This window comes from Myiozetetes cayanensis, unplaced genomic scaffold (assembly GCF_022539395.1).
Source record: "Myiozetetes cayanensis isolate MyiCay16 unplaced genomic scaffold, myiCay2020 scf5-8, whole genome shotgun sequence".
Lineage (NCBI taxonomy): Eukaryota > Metazoa > Chordata > Aves > Passeriformes > Tyrannidae > Myiozetetes > Myiozetetes cayanensis.
This window is the reverse complement of record NW_026087742.1, coordinates 75674411-75699728: the sequence shown is the minus strand read 5'-3', so window position 1 is coordinate 75699728 and position 25318 is coordinate 75674411. Positions and strand designations below refer to the sequence as shown.

General features: G+C 38.0%; 1 protein-coding gene across 3 annotated transcripts in view; it reads left to right on the top strand.

Annotated features, from left to right (window-relative positions):
* ABCC4 (ATP binding cassette subfamily C member 4) overlaps positions 1–25318 on the top strand; it is a 147446-nt gene that overhangs the window by 108145 nt on the left and 13983 nt on the right. For 2 of the 3 annotated variants that reach the window (XM_050333155.1, XM_050333156.1), the window contains exons 25-29: positions 1830–2021; positions 6134–6289; positions 10349–10438; positions 10912–11084; positions 17178–17283. In XM_050333155.1, the coding sequence (XP_050189112.1) occupies positions 1830–2021; positions 6134–6289; positions 10349–10438; positions 10912–11084; positions 17178–17283 (717 nt within the window). The remainder of the gene's footprint in view (positions 1–1829; positions 2022–6133; positions 6290–10348; positions 10439–10911; positions 11085–17177; positions 17284–25318) is intronic. The other variant, XM_050333157.1, reaches the window with a different exon arrangement.

Below are 25318 nucleotides of genomic sequence, written 5' to 3'. Positions count from 1 at the left end.
AAAGTAAGCTTATTCTAGGGTATAATTTGTCTGACTGATTTTGAATATTTTTTGAGAGGAATTGTGTCCAGGGACTGTCCTTCTCCATTCATAGTAAGGGAAGCTTTATAATCTGCCTTTACAGCAGAAAGAAGGCTGTCTAGTTATAGTATAGACAGTTGCATTGCAACTTGCTAAAAATTACAATAAATTAATTCCTCTCTATAAGGGAGATTTAAAAATTTTTTCCATATTTGATATTTTTAATTTATTATTATTTATGATTGCATTTTAAAATTTATATTCCTCATGGCATTTTTAGGGTCCTGTTATTTTGTTGTAAAGGCTCGTATCTTCCTGATTTGTTCTAGGTTAACACATATGTGAAAGTATTTGTTTATATTCAGCTGAGAAGGTTGTGTGTTTTCCAAAATATATAACATAAAACACCTTCTACCAATTCACAATATTTACTAGCATTTTCTAGTTTGCCTATTTACTTTCTAAAGTTAATATATAAGAAAAATAGACTGTGAAAAGAACATGCTGAGCATAAACCTGAGATTTTTTGTGTTGTGTTGACAACTGAAGGTTGCTTTTAATTACAATTTGCTGTCCATAGTCTAGGAAATACGTGTAGTCCTTCTGTAGAAATTACAAAGCCATGTTTAATAAGAATAAAATTAATAATAATAATGTAACTTGGTTGGGGTTTTTTGACTAGCACACTGCTTCTTCAGCACATTTTTCACACATGAATAAAATAGTAGTGACAGACTTTGATGAGAAATGGGATGAAAGCTTTCAGGTTTTTTCATACCAATTGGGAAGTTTTGGAAGTGTTGGTGGGACTGTCTTATATACTGCCTTGCTCTCTTGGAGGCTGTGATTCAGAAATACTTTGGAGGAGAAAGGCTTGCTGTTCAGTAAGCTGGCTTTGATATGGAATGGTGATCATTTTATAGGTCTATGATTAGCAACTTCTTTGACAGGTGGACATCCACCCAAAATCCCATTATTAAAGGGTGACTACACTTGGGGAAGTCAAAAACATTTCCTCTCTATTCTGTTGTGAGCTGGTCAAGGGAAGTGATTGTCCCACTCTACTCTGTGCTAGTGTACCCTCACCTTGAGTTCTGTGTGCAGTTTTGAGAGTCACATTATAAGAATGATAAAAAGCTGTTAGAAGACATCCAAAGGAAACCTGCAGAGGTGGTGAAGGGGCCTTGAGGGGAAGCTGAGGTCACTTGGTCAGTTCAGTCAGGAGAAGAGGAGACTGAGAGGAGACCTCATTGCAGTTACAACTTCCTTGTGAGGCAAAGAGGAGGGGCAGGCATTGATCCCTCTGGACCTGAGAGAATGACAGGAGAATGACCTGAGAGAGTGACAGGACCTGAGAGAATGGCATGAAGCTGTGCCAGGGGAGGTTTAGGTTGAATATCAGAAAGAAGTTCTTCAACTAGGGCCTGGTTGGGTACTGGAACAGGCTCCCCAGAGAAGTGGTAACGGCACCAAGCCTGTCAGCTCAGGAAATGTTTGGCCAATTCTCTCAGGTATTTAGATTTGTAATTAATCCCACTGATTAGAAATGATGCTTATGTATGGTTTTATGTATCGTGATAGATTCGGATCTGTAGTAGGACATGAGATGCATTCTTGCCACTTTTTCAGTTTAATGAAGAGAGCATAGAATGGCACCAAATACTCTTACCTGTGATTAAAAGAAAAACGGTGGAATAATTTGCAGTGAATCTTTATATTCCAAATACACACATTTATATGCGTGCATTATCTGCAATATATGCGATGGGATGAAGTTCATGTGTATATGTCTTCTTTCCTCCCGGCAGATGATATCAGTAGAACGAGTAATGGAATACACAGATCTTGAAAAAGAAGCTCCGTGGGAGACCAACAAACATCCTCCACCGGAATGGCCTAACCAAGGAATGATAGCATTTGAAAATGTTAACTTCACTTACAGTCTAGATGGACCTTTGGTCTTAAGACATTTGTCTGTTTTAATTAAACCAAGAGAAAAGGTATGTATATGGCTGTCTTTAGATATTCAAAGAAATTAGGCAAAGATGATAAATTGACAAGAAGCTGTGTGCGAGAAATACATTATAAAATACATGGATGTTTGGAAAATAGTTAAGTGTTCTTTTAAAAAATAAGTTTTAGTCATATTTAATAACAGAAGTTAGAGCCTGTTTATTTCTTGTAAGTGTAATATAAATGAATCCAGGAACATGGTATTTCTGTCTGTTAGAACAAAGGATTAAACATGTCTGATAATTTTCTTTAAAAATCTGGGATTCTTCAGAAAATGACAGACATTAGACATTGAAAATACCAGCTGAGCCCAGAATGTCCAAATCTAAAGCACATGGAGCTGCATTAGGAAATTTGGGATTTAATAAAGGGCGTATAATTGGAACAAACAGACAAGGTGAGCAAAACCAATTGAAAATAAGGAATGTACCTGCCCTTGCACTGAGCCCCAAATGGAAGAGAGAAGAAATACAAATCAGTTGCATAACTTTAGAATTTGGAATTTTATTTCAGTTCCTTTCGGCTACCAATCTAATTAACTATTGCTATTAATTAGATTGGTAGCCAAAAGAAACATAGAAATAAAACTCTTCCTCCTCTGCAAATTTGACTCTTCCTCCCCAATTTTGATGCTATTCCAGTTGAAAGAGTGCTGCGGGGAAGGTCTCCCCCACAGACAACATTAAATTAGAGCCCTGCAGTGTTAATTTGTGCTTTGCTACATTGCAAATGCACGTGTACTTTTTGATTAGGATGTCTTCCCTAGGAGACTGGTTCAACTCTAGTGTCATTTCCCTGGCCTCATTTGTAACATGCATTTCCATTCACAGCCAACCCTGTTTCTTTCCTCAAGTGAACATGTTGATGACATGCATGTTACAAAAATTCAACCCATCTTTGCTACATGGAGTTGATCTCCCGAAATAACGTGGGAGTGAGTTAAAAATGGTCTCTGAGGAGAGCCATGTGGGCTGTCTCCTTAGCTATTACATGTCATTCCAGTATAATAGCAGAGAAGTTTTACATTTTTAGTGAGAGACAGAAATAAAAAAATGGAAGCAAGAGATATTAGCAATGCATGACTCAGTCCTTGGTGGAGGCAGGAGAAGGAGGGATGACTGGGGGTATTTATTTTTGCTGAGCAGTTATGCTGTGGTTTTGTCATCCTGAAGTGAATTTGCCCAGCTTGAAACTATAGCCAAGAACTTTGTGTTGTTTTCTGTGATGTTTTGCACAATACTGCAGTAGACTGCCACTGTATAAATCTCCCAAGCATCTGTCCTTATATTGGTTTTAATTATCAAGAAGCATCTTCTTCAGAACCGGGTTTTCAGATCTGTTAGAAAGTCTGCCCATGCGGCTGTCAGTGAGAACTCTTACGCCTATTCAGGCCCCTGGCTTATAGAGAATTCTGGTGGCTGCAATGCTACTGGCAGGATGAATTAATTTTAGCTTCTGCTGTGCTTGTTGTAGTTCTTGTTGGCAGTCCAGTGCCCAGCCTGGGAAGCTGTAGGTACAGCAGGAATAAAGGAGGTGATTGCTAGCAGATCACTCACGGGTTAAGGTCTCTTTTGATCTGCGTGTCTCAGCATTCAGCATTTCCCTACAGTCAAAGCAGGCTAGGAAGGACCCTCCATTTTAACCATCTTTGCTAATGTAGTGTAGTCTGACAGGCAGACCAGGGAGATGCAAAGAGCTGTGCCATCAGCTGGCAGTGATTAACCTCTTTTGCTACTATAGCTGCAGCTGGAGAAGGTAGGCCTGTGTAACACTGAGTTTTAAACACCAGTGTCTTTTTTGAGGGTGCTTATTTGCTGATATAATATAAATGTACCTTTTCCTGACAGATCCTTATTCTGAGGGCTACATGAAAAAGTTAGGAGGGTGAGGGTATAAGTTTACAGCATGGCAGCTGTTCACGTAAATACTCTCACAGCATAGCACGAAAGGGAGGTTGCCTGAGGGATAATAAAGACATGGGCAGTTTCAGTGGAGTAGCTGACATGCTGTAAATCTCAATTTTTTTTTTTTACAGCTCTAGTTTGAAGTATGGGTGACACTTGAGTAATGATGAGCCCATCATAGCAGGTGTACTCCTGTGCATGCACATGGCTTATATCAGGCAGCAAGATCCTGGCCATGCGATTCCTGCTAAGTGGGTGGGACTTCCATTTGCAGACTGTCGCTGTGTTTGCACTGGCTGTGAACATGGGGCTCTGAAGAATAAAATATTTAAAAAAAAAAAAAAAAAAAGTGTATACTGAGGGCTGTTTCAAATTCGTGTCAATTTTCAGCAGCCTGTAGTCAGTTGGACCAAAGATACAAATAGATTCTTCTAAATGCTGAAGAGCATAGCCCTTTCATTTGATGCCAAACTGAAAGTGGGATTTTGACAATATGCAGAGCAGCTGCATTTTTATTTTAAGTATCAATGTATTTTTTTATGGTTTTTTTCTTTATATCCCTAATACAATACTTTATATCACTGACATTTGCAGAAAAACAATTGAACTTTTGTTTTCACAACTCTGATTGTCTGTGTTCTTCATTCAGCATTTTCTTTCTGAGCTGCAGTTTATCTGTTCAGAACTATTTTTCTATTGTTCCACTGATATAATTTAGAATACTAGACATTTTATCATTTATTGTAACAGATTTGCTTAAATCAGTCTGTTTCTTTAATAATAAGCACTGTAGAAATGTTAATTAGTTTATATACAATAGTACAATAACGAATAGCTGGCTGAAATTGTTGACTCGGAAGATAGAAGTAGAAAATGCATTTTAGATTATGCAGCATAAGTTGCTCCTAGAACTATACTTTTTTAGTATGTTGTGTATTTTTTATCAAATGTGAGCACTCCTATTTTGTCTGAAGTTAGTGTCTCTGTCTGTTCAAAAGTTTCTCCTTGCTCTTTGATGCAGTTTCCTGTACTTAATTTCATTTCAGCAGTCATTGCTGCATACATCTGAGTCTCAGGCAGTGGGTAATTGCCCTCTGGTGTCTGTACGTATACTCATGAAGGTTTTCATGTTTATTCCTCCTTTCTGCACCCCAATCACTTTGCCAGGCCATATTATACATGTTTAATCATCATAAATCCTTCTTAGTCAAATCAGTATCTCCAACACATATTAAGTTGCTTTGCTCTGAACTCTTTCCAGTGTGTTGATTTCTTTCTGGAAATGTAGCAATTAGAACAGAATGCAGGAAATAACAAATTCTGCCAGATCAGATCTGTGTAGGGGGTTAAACCCATTATCTTCCCTGATTCAATTGATTACTGTACATTGTTTTTTCTAAGAATCCTCTACTGAAGACAACATTAAAAAAACAAAAAAGAAGAAATATTTGCAGGTCTTAGCCCCTTGTCATTAAAGTTATCAATCCCATATTTTGCATTGTCCCTTTTTTCTGAAAGCTTTTTTTTTTTCAGATCGCATATGTCTTCCAATTTTTCTTTGGGAACAAATAGAAGCCTGTCTCTCTGTGATGTTATTAATCACTGTTTCTTTTGTTCAGAAAGGAATTTCAGCTTGCTCACATGGCCTTGTAGTTTCAATACTTGTTGAAGATGTAAGAAGTATGAATATGGTTTATAATCCTGCTGCTTTAAAGTACTTCACTTTAACCGTGCTAACCAAAATCAGTCTCAGTTATTTAAATTGGGAATACATTGCTCCCAGAGTGCTTTATGGGAGTCCTTTTTTGGGTTGAGAAGTAGATGCATGCCTGAAATGATTTGCCTAACATCACCTAGCAAATCAGGTTTAGTATAAAAATTAGCAGCCTTGAACACATTACTATGCATTGAGCCACTTTATCTTGTTTACACAACAAGACACCACACATTAAGGGAAAATCTTTCACCTTTGAATATAATCCAAGAAATTGTTGTGTATCCACATGTCACCTGAATCCAAACCAATTTAGGGGAGAGAGGGGGTTTTCCTCTTGAAAGAATGTTAATTATGAAAAAGTTTTCATTTGGTGCTTGTTCTACTATTAATCCTCTGATGTTGTTAAAATGTTGCTTGACATATTAATTTATCCTGAAAAGCTCACAGTTTAATTGTACAGGCTTGGCTTGCTCTGTAGGTTGGAATAGTGGGAAGAACTGGAGCTGGGAAAAGCTCTCTGATAGCAGCCCTCTTTCGCTTGGCGGAACCCGAAGGAAGGATTTGGATTGATAAGTACTTGACATCAGAGCTAGGACTCCATGACTTACGGAAGAAAATTTCAATTATACCTCAGGTAAGAGAGTGACTTGGTCTGCCATAAACATTTTCAGTATAATACCACAGTATTTAAAGTGCTTTGCTGGGATATGTTCCCCCTGCATCCCTGTATGCAGTAGACATAGAAGCTGTAGCGAGGCGTTGCTCTTACTTGAGTCAGGTCTTGATTATTTTAAGATAAATAGAATCAATTTTGGGGACCGGAGCATTTTCTTTCTAGTTTTGTACCTTGTCAGTTCATCTGAAGTACTTGTGAGTAGGTGTTTGCAGTATGCTGTCCTCCTATAGTCTGGGAAAGGCAGAGAAATCTGACAAGTATATACCAGTCTTCAGCAGTCCTCTGAAGTCACTTGAACCTTTCACAACAATTCCTGCCTGATGTGTTGCCTGAAGCTTCCTTAGTAAGGAATTTTGAAGGACCACTTTCACCTCTGTAGTCAGCCCTGTGCAAACTGACTGATGCTAGATCTAGAAAGAGCAAATGTGCCACCTAGAAGTGAGCTATCAGCTTTTGCGTTATCGGGAGAAAACGCAGTACAGGAGTAAAAACCAACTAAGACCATGTTGGGAATAGCCTTGTCTCTCATGCTGGTGTAGAAGAAAGGATCTTCAAAGAAGTCCAGGAGGTCACAGGTCTTCTCTTTATAGTCTTACTTCCAAATCAGTCATTGAATCAGAGATGGGTTATAACCTTAAAACATCAGAAGGCAAAGTCTGTGCAGCTTACTGTTTCATGAGAGCTCTGGTCTCTTCTGTGATCATTTGCTCTCCACTGGAGAGGGAGGAGGAGGGAAAAACTCATGTGCTGCAAATGTTTAGTCATGGTTTTGGAAAATAATTCATTTGGTTTGTTCTGTTAGGTAGACTGAACAGTAGGCTGGAAACCAGAGGAATTTGTTTGCCATGTTTAGCATTATTTCTCAGATCTTTGTGTTTTATTATGGAAGCTGTATTTAAGAGTCCTTATAACAACTTTATGTTTGAAGCTGTGCTAGCTTGTTTTCAGGATGGCATTCAGAGTGTGTTATTTTCTTTAAATTGAGAATCTAATACAAATTATAATGAACAGTGGTTCTAAGCCTCTCTTGATTACCTTCCTTCCCCTCGCCACCAAGAACAGGAGTCAGAAAAAAGAAACATATATGCTATTTTAAAATTAAATAAATTAAAAAATAGGTGCTGTTAGATTGTTGCCTGATGTTGCAGTGCGTCTTTTGTTTCTGCATGCTGAAGGCTTATTTATTGCACAGTGGAACTAGTCATCTTTTGTATGTAAAGAGTAGTTTACATGGATTTAGTTCTCTTTTTTTTGTGTGTGCAGTGTTCCTTTCTTCTGAAAGCAGATGATCATCAGTTCATTTAAGGTCTTCAGCTTTTTGAAAGCCTTGCCTTTAGCTATTGTGGGTGATTTTTATGTTTTGAAGAATTCAGCTAAATTGGAACAAAATAGTGTACTGAGACAGGAGAACTGCAGGTCAAATACAGTTTCTACGTGTTGAGCGATATAGATGCTCAAAGTTCACTGCATTTAATTATACATGAGGGTTTTTTCATACGCAGGTCCACTGGCATAGTTTTAGAATTGTTTTAATCCAGTGGAATTCTATGATTTTTATCAAGTTTATGTAAGGTTTTCATCATAGTCCCAAAAGGTTTTAAGTGTCCAAAGGCTAGCAAGTGTCATTTGTTTTCAACGTAAGGGCAGATTTGTTTCTACTGAAAATGTGCAAAACTATGAAGTGGTGGTAGTAAGAAGAGGAGAAGAGTTTGGAATAAGGTTTCTACTATAGTAAACTGAGTGATACGCATTGTCTCGTACTGTGTTAATAGTAGTGCCAGTAATAAAAATAGCAGTGTAACATCAGGTAGTTGTTTTGCTGCAAATATCTTCATAATTATGTGGGAAGCTAAGAAACCAGAGGGAGAGATGCTTATTAGAATTGCAACATAAAACATGCTAAACAGAACCATTCCTAGAGAGTGATGAGGCAAGACTGAAGTTTTCTTGTGTGTAAGTTTAAATACCTACCTGGAGAAATAAAAATGTGCTTAGGCTTCTAATTGCTTGCTTGGATGGAGCTGTGTAAAGGTTGTGTTTGTAAATCTTTTCTATGCAAATGTTGTCTGCCTCTCTGACTGCAAGCATTTTTACAACAATTATTTACAGGTTTGTCTTATTACTTTCTTCTCATAAACCAGACTGTTTTAAATAATAATCTGCGTCAAAAGTGATAATTAAAAAATATCCTTATCTTCTGTTGCAGTGCATGTCTGTTGTTAGGACTATTATAGTAGTTATGAACACTTTATAGATTCAGCTCTTATTTTGCTAACCTATAAAAATGGATTGAAAAGGAAAATAAATGTAACAATACCTTCAAAACACACCAAATGGTGTATTAAAATATGTATTATTAAGCAAATTATTTTCTAGGTGTTCTTGAAGAAAACTTTTTTAACCTGGAAATACTTTGTTTTAATTCCTTCTGTTAATTCAACAGGTTTTTAGGGGTATCTTGCTATTGGAGCAGATACTTTCAAATAATTGGCATGTTGCATCAAGAAGTGTATATATTCTTTTACATTATGGCATTTTCTATCTTTGTTAATTCTTTTATAGCAATCAAATTATTTAGAAATGAAGAGTCAGTAAGAGGGTTAAGGTCTGAATTCTGTTCTGATTTGCTGCAGGCCTTTGGAGTGGGCATCCCTAGGGTTAGATGGGGAGTAAGTCACAACAGGTTAATCTCAGAGTAGGCTGAAATTATCCAGGGTAAGTTAGACTTTATTTCCTAGTGGAGGGGAAAAAAAAAGAAAGAAAACACTTTGCCTAAAATGTCTGCAATTTAAAGAAAGCTGACAACATGATGAATGGTCTCAATTTTTGATTAGCAGTATTACGGTTTTTGACTTGTTGTCTTTATGTGTGGTATTAAGATGAGTTTAGCCCTAAAGTCATGTCAGTGCATGACTCAGGTCTGGAAACTCATAATTAATGAGTGAGTACTGATGTGTTCCTTAAGGAGTTCTGAAGCAAAAGTCGTCTTCCCACTCCTTAAACACTGCGTTTTTCAGTGTAAATTAATTTGTGACAGTTTGATTAACTATGTGTTATTGATTTGACTGGGAACTGAAGTAGAACAAAACTTGCTTCGACCACAGGTAAACCCACATTGGTACCTGAGTGGGAGAAGGTACTGATTTGACTCCCTGGTGTATTTTGAGTGAGAGCTTTGCCCAGCAGTGCTCCAGTTCTAAGTAAGTTTTTTTTGATGCTGTGGCAGTCTGGATTAACTTCAGTGGATATAGGTTTTAAATGGCAAAAGCTGTTCCTCATAGCCCTAATGGTAAAATGGAAGGGCCTTTATGACATGAAATAAATTAAAAAAAAAAAAAAACAACAAAACAAAACAAAAACAAAACAAAACAAAACAAAAAAAACAAACAAAAAAAACACACCAAACAAAAAAAAAAAACCAAAACACAACAACCAAAAAAAAAAAAAAAAGAAAAGAAAAAAACCAACCAAAAAAAAAACCAACACAAAAAACCCAAAACACAGCCAAATAGAGAAGGAAAAGCAGAAAATCATTGTGAGCTCTTTGATTCATCTCTGGTTTATGTACTTCAAAAACAGGCTTTCAAAACTGCCCAAATGTAATTTAGGAGTGTGAGCTCATTGACAGTGCTAGCTGTTGGTTCTAGCTGTTGGTTTTCATTAACAATACCAGAAGGATAGCAGTGATTTCATGTAAGTATATATATAGCTTGTGGCATCAGAACAGTGGCATGTAAATGCCCATTTAAGTACTGACATAACTGTGTACAGCCATTTGCAAACAGACCTGTCCTGTTTGGTAAATTATCTTCGTACGGAGTAGTTAAGCATTTGCCTCCCCTCACATCCCCCTTAAGCATGCTATTGTAAAATACATTTTTGCATTTCAAAAGTGATAGCTGCTTGTTGTGTATTCTGTGCTGTTGTTGATATAGGTTAGCTCTGATTATCATTAAATTACCCATTGCATTATAAAACCTGTATTTATAATGGAACGCTCATTTTCCTGGGTTTTAGGAGCCTGTTTTATTCACTGGAACTATGAGGAAAAACCTAGATCCTTTCAATGAATACACTGATGAAGAGCTGTGGAATGCCTTGGAAGAGGTAACTTAATAAATCTGCTTATGTACATCTGATATTTACAATCCAAATAACAGTAACATTACAGTGTTTATGTGTGTTAGGTTTTAGATGTTTTCATTGGGTTTGATAAGGGTGTTCCTGTTGATAGAAAAAGGTAGACTTTTATATGTGCATTTGTGTGTGTGTTCATGTGTGTGTAGACGAGTGTATTGTTATGTTAGTCTTCTATGAAAAAATTATCCTTTGGGATGATGCTTTGGTTATATTTTGATTCATATCTTAGTTTTAATGAACATTAATAGATTCTTAACAATGTGCTTTAATGTTTTTAGAATTCTAATAACTGACAGACTGTGTAATCCAACTTGGCGCTTACTCATTTTGTGTCAGAATATAAAAGGCAAACCTTGCATACTTACTGTTGTGTCATCAGATACACAATGGGTGATTTAAAAGGGAGTTACTCATCCTACAATATGTTGACATGTCAACAGGTGCAGCTGAAGGAGGTTGTGGAAGACCTACCTAATAAAATGGAGACGCAGCTGGCAGAATCTGGGTCTAATTTTAGTGTTGGTCAGAGACAGCTGGTGTGTCTTGCCAGAGCAGTTCTAAAAAAAAATCGTATTCTTATCATCGATGAAGCAACAGCAAATGTGGACCCAAGGTAAACCCAAAATCTGTCATGTTAAAATGAGCTGGATTTTTGTCTAATATGTTCACCTGTACTGTAGAGATGAACTTAAATGCTTTATATTACATGTAGTTTGTATTGCTGTTTTTAGGGTTTTAACGATACCATCATATTTGTCTATTCAAAGTGGGGACATTGAGCTTTGGCTATGGAGCAGATGCTATAAACTAAGTGCTGAAAACATCCCTAATTTCAGTGCATTCCATAGAAGAAGGAAATTAATATTCAAGTTCATTTGTCCTGCAACCATAGATTAGAAGACAAGAATGTTCTTGGAAATGCATCTCTGTAACATCAGAATAGCCATGAAACAAGTTGAGTTCTGTTGATTTCTGGAAGAAATGTCTGTTGGAAGTAAATAAATAAAAAATAATTCATTAATCTCACTCCCCAAATCCCCTAAAACTAGAAAGGTGAAAAATGGCTAAGCAAAACTGGATACTCCTGGTTATGAGATGCTGTCCTTTCTGATGGCTCAGATGTTGGTGTGTTAAGTTAGAGATAAAATGGGGGCAGGGGTAGAAGGTAAGCTGTCCTAAACACAACAGGAATTGCAAAACAGATTTGGAGATGTTTAAATCTATAGGAGGGACTCATTTATCATTCATCATTTTGTTTTATATAACTCAGGCCAGCAGGATTTTCCTGAATTCATTCCTGTTTGAACTAGAGGGTACTTCTAAAAGAACATCCAACCTCAATAGAAAAAAATTCAATGACAACCCTTGTTAAATTGTTCCAATAGCTAAGTACCCCCACTGTTAATTTTTGAAACATTTGAAACGCTGATGGAAATATTTTGGAAACAATACTGCAAACGTACTGCATCAATTAGTCTGAGCTGAATATATACTTCCAACAAACTATGGCTTGAGGGAGAACTCAAAGTCCAAAGAGGACAATAACACAGCAAGTCCCTCAAACAGATGCATTAAGGATTTTGTATGTCATCTGGGCGTGACTCATTTTTATAACATCTTCTTGGGGGAGAAGTGGTGCCACTAGAGTAGCTTTGCAGTTCAGCTGACAGTGTATTTCTAAAACCTTCCCAGAGGTTCTCTTGGTTTTTTCCTTTTCTTTTTTACTTTTTTTACTATCAGTTTATTTTTGGCTGAGCTCTGATAGATTAACTCTGATTAATCATGGTTGTGGAAATTTAATACCATCTTACTCATCCTCCCTATTTAGACATCTCACATGTGTGTTCTCAACTTGCACTATACATTTAATTGATCTTGATTAATGTGTGCTGCAATATATATTAAAATAAGGTAAATGTTTGTTTGTATCAACTCTAAGCATAACAATACAAATAATAACTTGGAACTTCTTCTTTGAATTCAGTTTGCATTACAGTCATTATTACCTTTTCCTTAATGTGTTGGTATAATTAGAGCCAAGTATTTTTTAGCTCTGCAATCTGATAGGACAATCATCAGGAAATGCTGATGTGGGTTGCTTAACTGAGCAGTTAAGGGAGGCATTTTTGGCATGTAAGGAAAACCTCCTCCTCTTCTGATGCACAACCCCCGTACCTGGCAGCCTTGTCTCTAACCTGGCAGCAAGCAGACATCGTATCAGGCACCTGAGATAGGAAACCATGGAGAACTGCTGCCGGCTCTGGAGATAGTGTTCCTTTTTTTGTTTGTTTTTCTGGCTCTTGATCTCTTTGCCTCAGCTACCGCTGCCACCATGTCCCTTCTGCAGCTCCACGTGGAAGCAAGTATGAGAAGACAGGGTTTAGGGATGGGAGAAAGAGAAGGAAAGTGATGTGAGGCAGTGGATGGGACAGCAGGGCAAGAGAGAGGTGGACGCTGCACCCCCCAGGGCTGAGAGTACTCCCCACCATGCTTCTCCAGTTCAGCTAGGCCATTCTTATCTGCTACTGGTCCCATATATACCCTTATATATACCCCTTGCTCCTCATGGCTACCACCTGCTCTGCATGCTGCAGGCGTGCCAGCACTTCTGTGAGGGGAAGGAGGAGCTTCCCATAAAGAAGGTTGCCCTAAGTCAGACTACTTGAATGTTTTATGTGATGACTGATGGACATTTAATTTGATTTTGTCTTCTTGGTCTGTTCTCACCCTGAGGAATAGGATCATTTTAAAGCACTTGAACTGTTCTGGAAATTTGCATGAAATCTGGAGTGAAAATGCTGAAAATCTTTCTGTAGTTGCTTTGGTGATACACTAAAACAAAATCTTCAGTAACTGAGACTTCTTTAAAATACTTTTTTTAACTTAGTGAGCTTTCTGCTCACTGACCTGCAGTATTATGCATTAACTTGTATTTTTGCTGCTTACAGAGGACAAAACTCTTTGGGACTAGACCACTGCCACGTTTTTGCATTGGTTGTTCATCGAGTCTGGTAAAAACAGCCTTTGCACATAGTTCAGTTTATTAGCCAACTTAACCTTGTAAGGTTTAACCTTTTATTACATCTAACTGCTATCTGTAACTCTTCCTCTTTTGGAGAAATTATCTGAAGTCACTCAGGAATTGTGTAGTGTGAGATACGCTTCCAGGACAATCCACAGGAGGATATTAGACAGAAGATAATGACTTATCCAGTGTTCCTTTCAGCAGCTTGGTTGCTTCTCATTTAGATCATATTTATTCTTGCTCTTTAGATAGTTTTCTTTTTACACAGTCAGCTAATTCAGCTTACACCAGACCTTCGGTTACTGTGAAACTTGGTGTTAGATCCTCAACCTGTGGTGCCTGTGGGAAGCTACACCACCATTTTGTGCTTTCTTATGATGCTGTTCCTTCCAATAGGGAGTACTGTGGTTCCCATTTTTATATAAACAGATTAGGGTTGAGCTTTTGTCATCCAGCAGCCCTGGTTTTGGTGTTCGGGTTGCATCTTTGGTTTTTAATGTGCCTGAAAGATGATGGGGTTTGATCTACTTAGGTGGGTGATGAAATCACTTGACATTTGACTGACCACTTGCTCAGTGTGGGTAGGTGCCACAAAGGGTCCATTTATACCCTGAGGAAGGGACAGAAATTATTCTTCCTTTGGTACTTTTCTAACTCTAGTTGGTATGTGATATAGTCTCCACTCTGTCACTACCTAATTCTGTACAGAGGCTTTTTTTGATCTTTTTAGATTTTTATGCCTTTCCCATCTTCTTGCTGAGATTCTGTTGGAGCTTACTGATGGTGCTTCTGCCTGCTGTCCCAAAAACTATGCTCCAAGATCTACTGTGAGCCTTAGAGAGGATCTAGCCAAGTGCCAGTCAGTAGGCACATCTGCGTGAGATTTCATACTGTGATATTTGAAGATGGAGCTATTAAGTCTGTTTCTGATTACTTTGTAGTCTCATTTTAGAACATCTGTCACACTGACAATATGGCCAGTAGTTTCTTATTAGTGATAAGCTTATATTCAAGAAGTATCTGTTTAAGATAATAGTTTGATAGTATCTGTCTAAGAATGAGAAATGGTTTTTTATTGTAAATGTAGGAAGAAGTAGTGCTGTAAAGAATACATGTAATACAAGGAGATACAATAAAGTAATGCAGAGGACAGAGATGTTCAAGGCTGAGGGATTCTCAGAAAATAGTAGGAATAACCTGAGTTACAAATAATTTTGAGCCCTTTAAAAAGTTGTTTTCAAAGGTCTGAGCAAGCTGTGATTCTCTGTGCTGTGTAGTGGCTTGCAGGAAACTTCACATTGAGCTCAACTATAATGCCTTTCTTGCACAGTTCTAGCAAGTATTGAACCTTTTTGTTTCTATTTTGCTATTTTAACTGTTGCAGAGAACACATCGTGCTATCTTTATAAGGTTCTTCCATAGTGAGTGTTTTCATGTATGTCCCTGGTTTTTTTTCTTCTTTTGAAGGTAAGAGTAGTCAGATTATTGAGGCATTGGTGAGAAGACAGCAAAAAAATATACATGCATTAACACTGGGGTGAAAGCACTGGTGTTGCTGTGATGTGGAACATGAGGAACAACTTCCTTTTCTTAAGGAGTTAACACACAGAACTAAAGAGCCTGGTTCTGTCCTGACTTCTCCTCTTGTCTCCTTCCCTGATTGCATACTGGCCTTGTTTCAAAAGGAGTTGAGGAACACCTGCTTCACACCTTTTTCTTTAGCTTCTTTTAGGAAGTAGAATCAGAAGGACCAAGCCTTCTCAGATTGTGGCCCAGAACAATCTCGTGACAAACTAAAATGTTTCTGTCCCCCAGATGAAGATAGCAGTCAGCATGCATGGGAATTCTTACTAAACTGTTTATATCTTCCTCCTCTCTGAGGAATCGTCCTGTCATCAGCAAGGATCTGTCTATTCCTTTGTCATGCTGATTGCTTCAACTAAGTTTGTAACAGAAGTTACGTGAGCTCCTATTTTCTACTGTGGAAACTTAGTGGTTACTTCAGTCCTGTCAGTCATCCTGTTCTTCCAAAGTTGTCTGTCCACTTCTTATTGCAAGTGCCTCTTGACATGGTGACATCAAAACAATTATTTTTGTGTAATTCACGAAGTGATACCAAATATTTATCATGTGCAGACAGATTCAGCGTGGAGCACTACTTCTGTCTAAAAAAATAATACTTAGATGTGCTGCATGAATATTTTATGCATTTTATTTTATTTTCCCAATACTTTTAACAGTATGACGAATTAAGGTTTTACAAGCAACTGGTTGCAGCCAGCAGCTCTGCCTAAGTATACTAGTTTATCCATATACCTCCTTTGTCCTGTTTTAACTGTATCTGCAGCATTTTATTATTCTCCAGTCATATGTAAAAGAACAAATTCATGTTTTAATAGAAATCCTGGAAATAAAACCCATGCCTTCAAGTGCCTGACTTCTAGGCTGGAGATTTCTTAGTCCAACTAACCCCAGTATATTTTGAGTTCTCTGTGCCATCCTTCCATCTTGGTTTGCAATTTTGATTTCTGTACCATCTTAGTACTCATTAGGGTTTTTTGAAATCTGATGGGCAATATGTGAGTATTCTCATGGCTTGGCTTTGTGCCCAGGTTGGGAGCCAAGGCTACCTATGCAATGTGGACTGTCAGGAGCCTCTAGAGGGCATTCATCACCTGATGACTGCCTAGTTCAGGTTCTCTGACTCACCTTCCAGCCATGCCTCTCCCCTTTCACTGACTAAAGAGAGGACTGTCATGTCTGTAGGACTGTAGACATTGTTAGATGGTGTCAGTGCTTCTCTTGTACAGTTAGTTACTTGAATAAGCTCCTTTTGCCTTAATGCTTATTTGTACAGCTTAAGAACATCTTACTGTATTAAGTGTATTTCTGTATAATTTTATTTCCTTTTCACTGTGTCAACTTTATTTCTGACAGGTATCACTTCAGCCCTGTACTTGTGCCTGTGTTTTAGCTTAGTTTGTATTCTTTACGAATCTTACGTATCCTTCTGGTATTCTTTTCTTTGGTGTTTAATTCATATAGTAGGCTTGAGACTCTTAACTTGAAATCTTTTATCCCTTTCCTTGGGTTCTATGTTCCAGTTAACTCTTTTGATTTACAGAGTATGCCTAGTTTTCTTTTTTCTGTATTCAAGTTCTTGAGCTATTCAAGTTCTAGTTTAATTTACCAACCCTCTCCTTTAATTAATCCCCTTCTGCAGTTGAAATCAAGAATCTTAGTTCTAGGCTGTCTTGTATTTGTTCTTCAGTTGATTTGCAATGAAGGATATTTACTTTCACCAGCTTTTCTTCACTGCTTGCACAAACTAAAGTTCCAAAGAGAATTACAGTTACATTTTTTGGTTTAGAAATCTTTAGGACTATCTGAATCTATGGAATTTTCCTCTTTCTGTATTCAGAGTTCTTCTGAAATGAGGCCTATTGCTCTGCTTGCAAGAAGAAACTCTTTCCTCATCAAGTATTAGATGATAGATTTTGAAGTATGTTTATGATAGCCTCCAAGTCATCTAATAGAACAAGAGCAAGAGGCACTGTAATAACTTTATAAACATATTTCCTGCTATACAGTCATGTTTGATAAAGTCATAAAACCTGTCTGCCATTCAGTTGTCCATGCAAATATCTCATTTTTGTCTGCATTGCTCTTGCTGTGTTTCAGAACAGATGAGTTCATTCAAAAGACGATCCGTGAAACCTTTGCTCACTGCACAGTGCTGACCATTGCACACCGCTTGAACACCATTATTGACAGTGATAGGATTATGGTAAGACAGTGCTTAATTTTTCTTTCCTGAAGAAGAATGATGTTATTGCCTCTTTCTTCTTAATTTTGATCCGAAAGTGGGTAGGGGTTTAAGTCATACTTTAGGCTTATCTCAGTTAACCTAGTTATCCTCGTTGCTGTGATTAGCAACTCAGAAAACTCTAGACATAATGACCTGAAAGAGTTCTTACCTTCTCTGGCTTTCCAACCCACAAGGCATGAACCCATTGCAGGTGAGGTGCAGCAGTAGAGCAAACTCTGCCAGTACTAGGAGCCTGTGAAGACACACCCAAGAGGTTCTGGACAGAGTCAGCTGGATTCGGCCAGGTTTATTAATTCAGTCTCGGTGGGCTGAGGAAGGCAGTGACAATAGTTGCTGTGGGATATGTGAGGAGGAAGTGGTGGAGGTTCTGGGGCAGGAGACATGGAGGTAAGGAGGCAGCAGCTGCCCCGGGGCAAAGGTAGTGATGGGAGAAGTGGAACTAGATTGGTGAGGTAATGAACATGACCGGCTTTCTAAAGCAAGGTTCAAACAGAAAAGATGAAGCACTACCAATTCAGCAGCCTCTGCCATCTTTGTTCCAACAGAGCAGTGATATACTCTATCTGCCATCTTGTCTGCCCCACAGTGCGTTGCACACACATAGAAATTAGGAAATACTTGCTGATTATTTTCATAAAGGCAATGGTATTCCCTCGGCTCTCAGGAAATCAGGCTGGTTTATGTCCTTGAAATGATGTGCAGCCTGCAGTTTTACAATTTTCTGCAATAAGAAAATGAGCCCTTTGCAAGTATTTTCCTCACAACCAGGTAGTGAAGTAACTGACGTAGTGGGCAAACTGTGTTCGTAAGTGAAACTCAGATTTAGGTGGGCTTCAAGCAGAAATTACCTCTCACCTCCTGGTGGTAACCTTAAAAAAATACCCTCTTCAACTTTTCTTTTAGGAAAATGAAGCATGGTAAATCTTTCCTTTTTTTTTTTTTTTTTTTTTTTTACTGGATACTCAAAAGATTTTAAAATCTTTGATAAGAGTTACAGTGGTTGTCTGAAGTACACAAAATGAAACAATGGCATCTGCTGAGCTGAGTGGTGTTCTGAGGAGTAGAATGGATTGTGAGCTGAGTGATTATAGTTTACTTACAAAGAGAGAAACCAGCAGAACTGCCATAAGTAGTCATATAATTGCAAGCATTTAACTTATAATAAATAAATATTTTCTTCACTGGTGAATGCCTCCCTACAGGTTTAATGGATATGTTGGTGTCTTCTACAACTAACGTGAACAAAAGATTTGTGAGGAAACAACTGTGACCTAATTAATAGCTGTATGTGTTTGTTAGCTGTCCAAAGGGATTTCTGTGGTTTTTGGTTCATTAGCTGCCATTAACATGTTATACACAGAATGCTCTTTCCACAAAGATGTTTTCCTAGTTTTACCTTTATTATCATGAAGTTGCAATGAAAACTAGATGTTTTATTTACAATTTTTTTGGCCAAAAATCATTGGAGCAAAGATTAGAAATTGCCCTTTTCTCCAAACTACTCAGGATAATTGCCAGTTACATAGCTACTCTACTGCATTTTTAGAGTCTGTACATTATTCTTACCCTTATGTTGTTTCAGTTTAGCCACTATTAAGATTTTTAGTTTCCTATTTGTCTAATAGTCCTTTTTAATGCCTTTGGCCTCTTCAGAATATTAAGAAACAGATTGGCAAGAAGATACATCATTGAGTCTGCAAACAGTAAATATTTTTCATCTCTTTACTTTGCTGCATATTGATCTTCTTATAGATTTCTGTAATTTCTTGAGAGAGGAGGATGAGAATCATAGGATAGAATGAAGGGGAAGACTGACATGTGACTTCGTAACAAGCCTGTTGTCTTGACATCCTTACTCAGTTAGTGATTCTGTTTATGAACAAATCAGAAATATGATCACATATTTAGAAAGATCAGAGTTATGGCAGGTGTGCTTTTGTTACACTTTAATTACTTCGTTTACTCAGGCATGTAACTTCTAATGGGGATACAGCAGAATTTTTGAAGAATAACATGTTAAAAATACCAGGAAAAAGAATATTCCTCTAGAAGATTAGCTATTAGTTAATGAGAGTTATTAACAATAAAAACAGCATTCATGGAAAATTCATCATTTACTTCAATATCACAAAAATCGAGAAGACTCAACTAAAGAAAGCGTTCAGTGTGTTGTATAATTTGGTTAGTCAACAGTGTTTTAGTAGTTCACGAATTTGACTTGATACAGATTCTTTTTTAAGAGTCAGAAATACATAAAGTAAGTGCATTGTTACTCCATTACCCGGTATTATTAAAAATCCTGGTTTTGTTTCTCCTTTAACTGAGACCTCTAGGTACAATAATGCCTTCATTTATAAGCCATCTCAAATCTCTGTTGTTTGCTATCGCGATCAGTTTTAGAGAATGGAGGAGAAAGAACAAAGATAGAACCTAGCAGTCGGAATATTAACCATTGTCTTTTGATAAATAACAAATAAAAAAATTTTGAAACAAATTTTGAGCAGACTTGTTCAACACTTCATTTGATCACAAAAGTCCAAGCCCATTCCTGAAAAGTATACATAACCTAGGGCTTCCGTCCCTTGCCACTGAATCAGACTGAAAAGAACCTCCTGCTCAGAGCAGGGTCAGCACTAATTTCAGATCAGGTTGCTCAGGGCTTTTTCCATTTGGGTCTTGAAAACCTTGAAAAATGGAGATTCCACAGCCTCTCTGAGCAACCTGCCCCCTCTACCATGAAATATTTTTTTCCTTGTATCCAGTGAAAGCTTTGTTTGTGGCAGTTGTTTCTTGTTTTCCCACTCATTAAAGTCTGCTTCTGTCTTCTCAGTAAATGATTTGTAGAAATGGGAAAGTTGCTGCTAAATCCCATGAAGACATCAGTTCCCCAGGGTGAACATGCCCTGCTCCATCAGCCTCTCCTCACAGGTCAAGTGCTCCAGTACACTGGACACTCTGGCAACCCTATTTCAAACCTGCTCGAATTTGCCTTCTTCTTTCTTCTACTGAGGGTCACCATATTGCAGATTTGGTCTGATGAGCACTGAATAAAGCAGTTCCCTTGATCTGCGCTCTTGCTGATAGCCATGGCACACTGCTTGACTCCTGTTCAGCTTACTGAACACCAAGGACACCACCTCCGTTTCGGCACAGCTGATGCCCAGGCAGTTACTCGCCACCTGGTACTGATGCAAGGAGTTGATCCATTCCAGATTCAGGACTCTATATTTGTCATTATTGAGTGTCATGAAGTTCATGCTGACTTATTCCTTTCACCTGTCTAGACCTTAAGAGCTTTGAATGTTGACCCTGTCTTGAGTGTGTTGGCTGCATTCTCCAGTCTGGTGTTGTCCACGAGGTTTTGATTTAATTCAGTTTAATTGCTGGTTAAAGTAGAACTTTCAAAAAAAACCTGCATGCCCTTAGGGTTAATACAAACATTGAAATTAAAAAAAAAAAATTAAAATCAAGAACAGAAGATAATTTTGTGAAAGTCATGAGAAAATGTCAAGTTGGATGAGTATGGAAATAGGAACTGAACGTGAACTGTTGCATGTCTGCTCACACCCACCGTAATAACCGGTTCTATTTTAGAAGAGAAGAAAAGCCTACTGGAAGAGGGAGAAAAGGAAGAACAGAATCTATTTTATACAACTATAGACAAATCTGGCCTCAGGAGTTGTTTTAATTCTCGTTTGTTCCATTCCCAAAACCATACCTTAGCTTTCATAATCCAGGTCACGCCTTAAGAGTATTTCCATTATATCTGTCTTAGTGATAAACACATTTTATCAGAACTTCAAACGCTTAAAATCATTGAGGGAAGAGCTGTATTGTGTAATGTGATACTCTCTAACCCAATCACCTCAATGAGTAATACTACATTGCACTTGCATAGGACCTTTCATCTGGAAATTGTAACGCTCTTTATAAACATTAATTAATTAAACTTCAAACACCTGGGTGAGATAGGGAAGTATCCATACAATCTTTGGAACCAAAGTTGGAAAGACTTGTTAAGTCAGACCATCAAATAATACTACCATAAAATTATAATCCAGCGGTTTTCAAGCTCCTTTTTTTTTTCCCTCTGTGCTGCTCCAGCATCTAATAGGCCACTTTCTCATTCCTTTTTCTTCATTACTTTGAGAAACCAGGTTGTGACTCCTCCCGTCAGGTGCTAGCAGTACCTTTGGCACAGGCAGGCACTCTGCTCCCTGGCAGAAGGGGAGGATAGGATAAACGCTGCAGTTACCTCTTCCATGATGGCAAATCCTGGCAGAAGCTCAACTTGGGCTTGTTGCTTCATTGGCCCCTCATTCCAGGTAGCTTTCCCACCACCACAACAGCTGCTTGCCTGTCCTGTCCTCACCCTCTGTAGAGGGCAAGGGCATTTTACGTAAATTGCATCTGCAGCCTGGGGCAGCCAAGAGGCACCACTCCCAAGAATTCCAGTGGGATCTCATAAAATCCCTGTCACCAGTTCCTCCCTCTCCTCTCTGCTTCCTTCTCCAGGTTGAGAAATACTTTTTAGAAACTGTTTTTACAGAGGAGAAAACGGAGGCATACAGAAGTTGAGCCTCACCCAGGGACATAGTGGTTCAATAGCAAATAAAGTATATGCATCTGCCAAGAACCTGGTGCAGTTGTTTACTGTATGTGCTATGCTATGGCATCTCTAGAGGAAAGCCACAGAGTAGTCAAAACTTGTGCATTTTCAATGACTTATATGTTTCTCCATAGAGTTTCCATATCAGTGCAATACTTCTTTGAAATGGAAACTCTTTATGCAAGCAGAACCTGATCTAGTAATTAAAAACTGTCATTCAAATAGGAAGTTTTTGATGAGAGAATCATGGGAAGAGATTTGATTTATTTATGGGAAAACCTGTTGTGGTTACATCCTGAAATGACTAATATTCAGGGTAACAATACAGTGCACTTCACAGCCAGACCTGAGTTGGTTTTTTGGTCAATAGGAAATGACTTCCCACATCTTTATGGTAAGCCTACATCGTTCAGTTATTCTCATTTTTCTGATGTTGCGTTTACCGCGGTGGAACATCTGGGTCTCAAATCAGGCACCGTGTTTCATGTGAGCTTTCCCTGCAGTGGCCCAGCTTCAGATGGAGATGTGGAGAATGTAGGAAGGTAGTGGTGGTACATTTAAATTAATAATACTGAGTTAAAGTCACAAATGCTGTGGTCTCTTGACTCTTCCTTTGGTTTTGGTTGGTTTGGGGGTTTTTTCCATTTATTTAAATATCACTGCAGGATAATGAATATGTTTTACAGTAAATCTTGATGTTCATTTTAGGGGGGATTATGTAAGACACAAGATACAGAAACATTCAATCCTAGTTGTAGAACTGTTCTTTGTGAAAACTACGTGTGCTGCCTCTCTCATTTATGTATGTACATATGGGACTGTTTCATTGGTGGAGAGCTACCCACTGTCAGATAGAGGCCCTCAAGTGTTCAAGATGTCTAGGAGAGTTGCATTGATGATACCGTTAAATATTCTTGGAGCCTTGGACGATAGAACAGGAAACTTTATGAAAATAAGAAATAATTAGGTCTACATTTAGAACTTCTGTTCAGTCCTACAAAATTCTACGTCAGGACAACTGCAAGGGTATAAAATGGGTTTTTTGTGGTTTTTTGTTCTGTAACACAAAGCCAAAAGGGGTTTTGACCTTTTTATTAGCCCAGTATCTGGAGTGTGGTGAAATATTATTGGATAATATACTTGTGCTGTTGAAGTCTGTTCTGTTAAAAGAATATAAAGAGAGCTTAATGCATTATAGTAACTAGAATGAATGCCAAATTTTTGCGACTAGGCATCTGATTTTTCATAAAAACCTTAAAGCACCTTGTGGATCTGAATCCAGTAATTCACAGTAAAATTTCTACATTCATATTAGTGCACCTCCTGTCATTTTTCAAAAGGAACAAACACTAATAAAACTCCTTTCCTGACTTAGCCTCTGTCTTAAAAATATGGACTAGGGAATATTGGAACTAAATTTACTATTTTTTAATTCAGCCGAAGAAAAATCCCAGTTTTCTTGTGGGACCAAAGTGAGTAAAGAAATGTGAAGATAAGAATATGAAGGAGGGTACTCATAGAAGGGGACCTGCATGGAGAGCAGAGGGCCTGGGAACCATTAGGTTTCTCCTTTCTTTTGTTAAATCAAGTCTTTCAGAGTTTCTGGAAGAGCTGAGCATCTAGCAAATGATTTTTCAGAAATGGTCAGTTTTGTTTTGATTCTGAACAAAGGCAACTTTCACTGTTCCCAGATCTTTTGAAACTAGGTTAATATTTATCAAACCACAAGGGAAAACCAAATCCTTCTATGTTGTTTCTTGGAATTTAATAGTTCAGTTCCACAAACATCAACAGTGAAAATACTGCTTTCAAAGCCGAGTAATAGATGCATCTTTACCATTAAGAAAAGATATTGTAATGATTTATAGGCCATGTTTTGCATAAAATACTGAGCTGTGTCATGGTTGTGTATCAGAGCAAGTCTTGTCAGCTGAGAAGTGTTTACGACAGTAGTAAATATCACACCTGACCCAGCTGTTTCTAAAAGGAGTCAAAATCCCAATGAGCTTGAAAATATACTAGAATTGTTGATTCTCTTTGTGAGTTTTAAGCCATGCCTCGCATCTTTGAGTTCTTAAAAGCGGTTCTCATTTCAAGAGGGCTGCCCAGCGAGATTCTTCTTTTGCCTAAATAAAACAACCAATTACTAAGGCAGTACTTCAGCTGGGAGCATTCAAACGAAGAGCTGGATTTGAATTCTGCAGGAAGTGAAGCTAGTGTTTGATGAACCTTGATTTCTCATTCTGTCAGGCATTTGTATGTGAATGTGTTACCATCAGTATAAGAACAGGATGGTTGGATGATGTTTCTTTAAAGACAATGGTATGGAGTCTAGACCATAGTAGAAATACTAACACATCTTTGGAGAATTATTTTTGCTCTCTCAGAAATATTGTATTACTGTTTAAGAGCAAATTAGTCCAGGTCATGCTGGTGGCTGATGCTCTGAGCAGAGTTTCTGATAAGGTGAAACTGTGTGCATGGCAGCTGAGCCACAAGTTCATTGTCATCAGAAACTGATAAAACCAGGGGACATGCTTAGTCATCTGCAACGATATTCCGTAACCTCTTGAAAAGTATAATATTCGTGTAGCTTATCTAACTTTCTAAGGCACTCAAAAGCCTTATTAAAGACTGGTATTTCTTAAGCTGAAGTATATCTTCTATCACTTCAAGGACACATTTGAGCCATTTTTCAGTCCCAGTTGAGAAGTGCGGCTTTACAGTGATGGAAACAGCCATTACTGATTGACCAAGGGAGAGTTTTGTCAGAACATGTACAGCTGTTGGTAAAGCACTGGCATGAGGTCCCTTCATAGTCTCTAAGGCAAGGGTTGAACTTATGCTGGTGCCGATGTTTTGAGGTGAGGAAGTGTACAGTACATGAGACATTTGCAGTGCGTGGTTTTTACAGGCTGCTTTTCTCCAACAAGATACAGAAGGAGTTAATATCAAATGATTAGCAGTAGAATGAGTCTCATTGCTACACACATCATTGATATTTTTCCCCACAACGTTCCAAGCAGCTTACAGTGGTATGCCATCCACTGGAGAAAAAGAAGATGGATTTTTAGGTCTCTGCAAGAAACTTAAAGAAAACCTATGCACAACAGTTTCCCAGGCAGTGCTCAATCTCCCCTAAGTTACAGCCCGAGACTAGTTTCAGTTTAAAGAAATGTACTATTGTGATTACAGAACAAAATGTCTGAAGTTGCCTTTTCTGTGAAGCAGGGGAAGGTGGGTAGGTGCTGTATGTTGAATCTCAGTGGCCAGTGGCAGGTTTGGCATTGTTACAGCATAGTTAAGCTCTGCTGAGGTGAAATATTTTGCAAGTTTGAAAATAATAATAATTCAGATTATAAGAAGGTAAGTGCCCAAATGTAC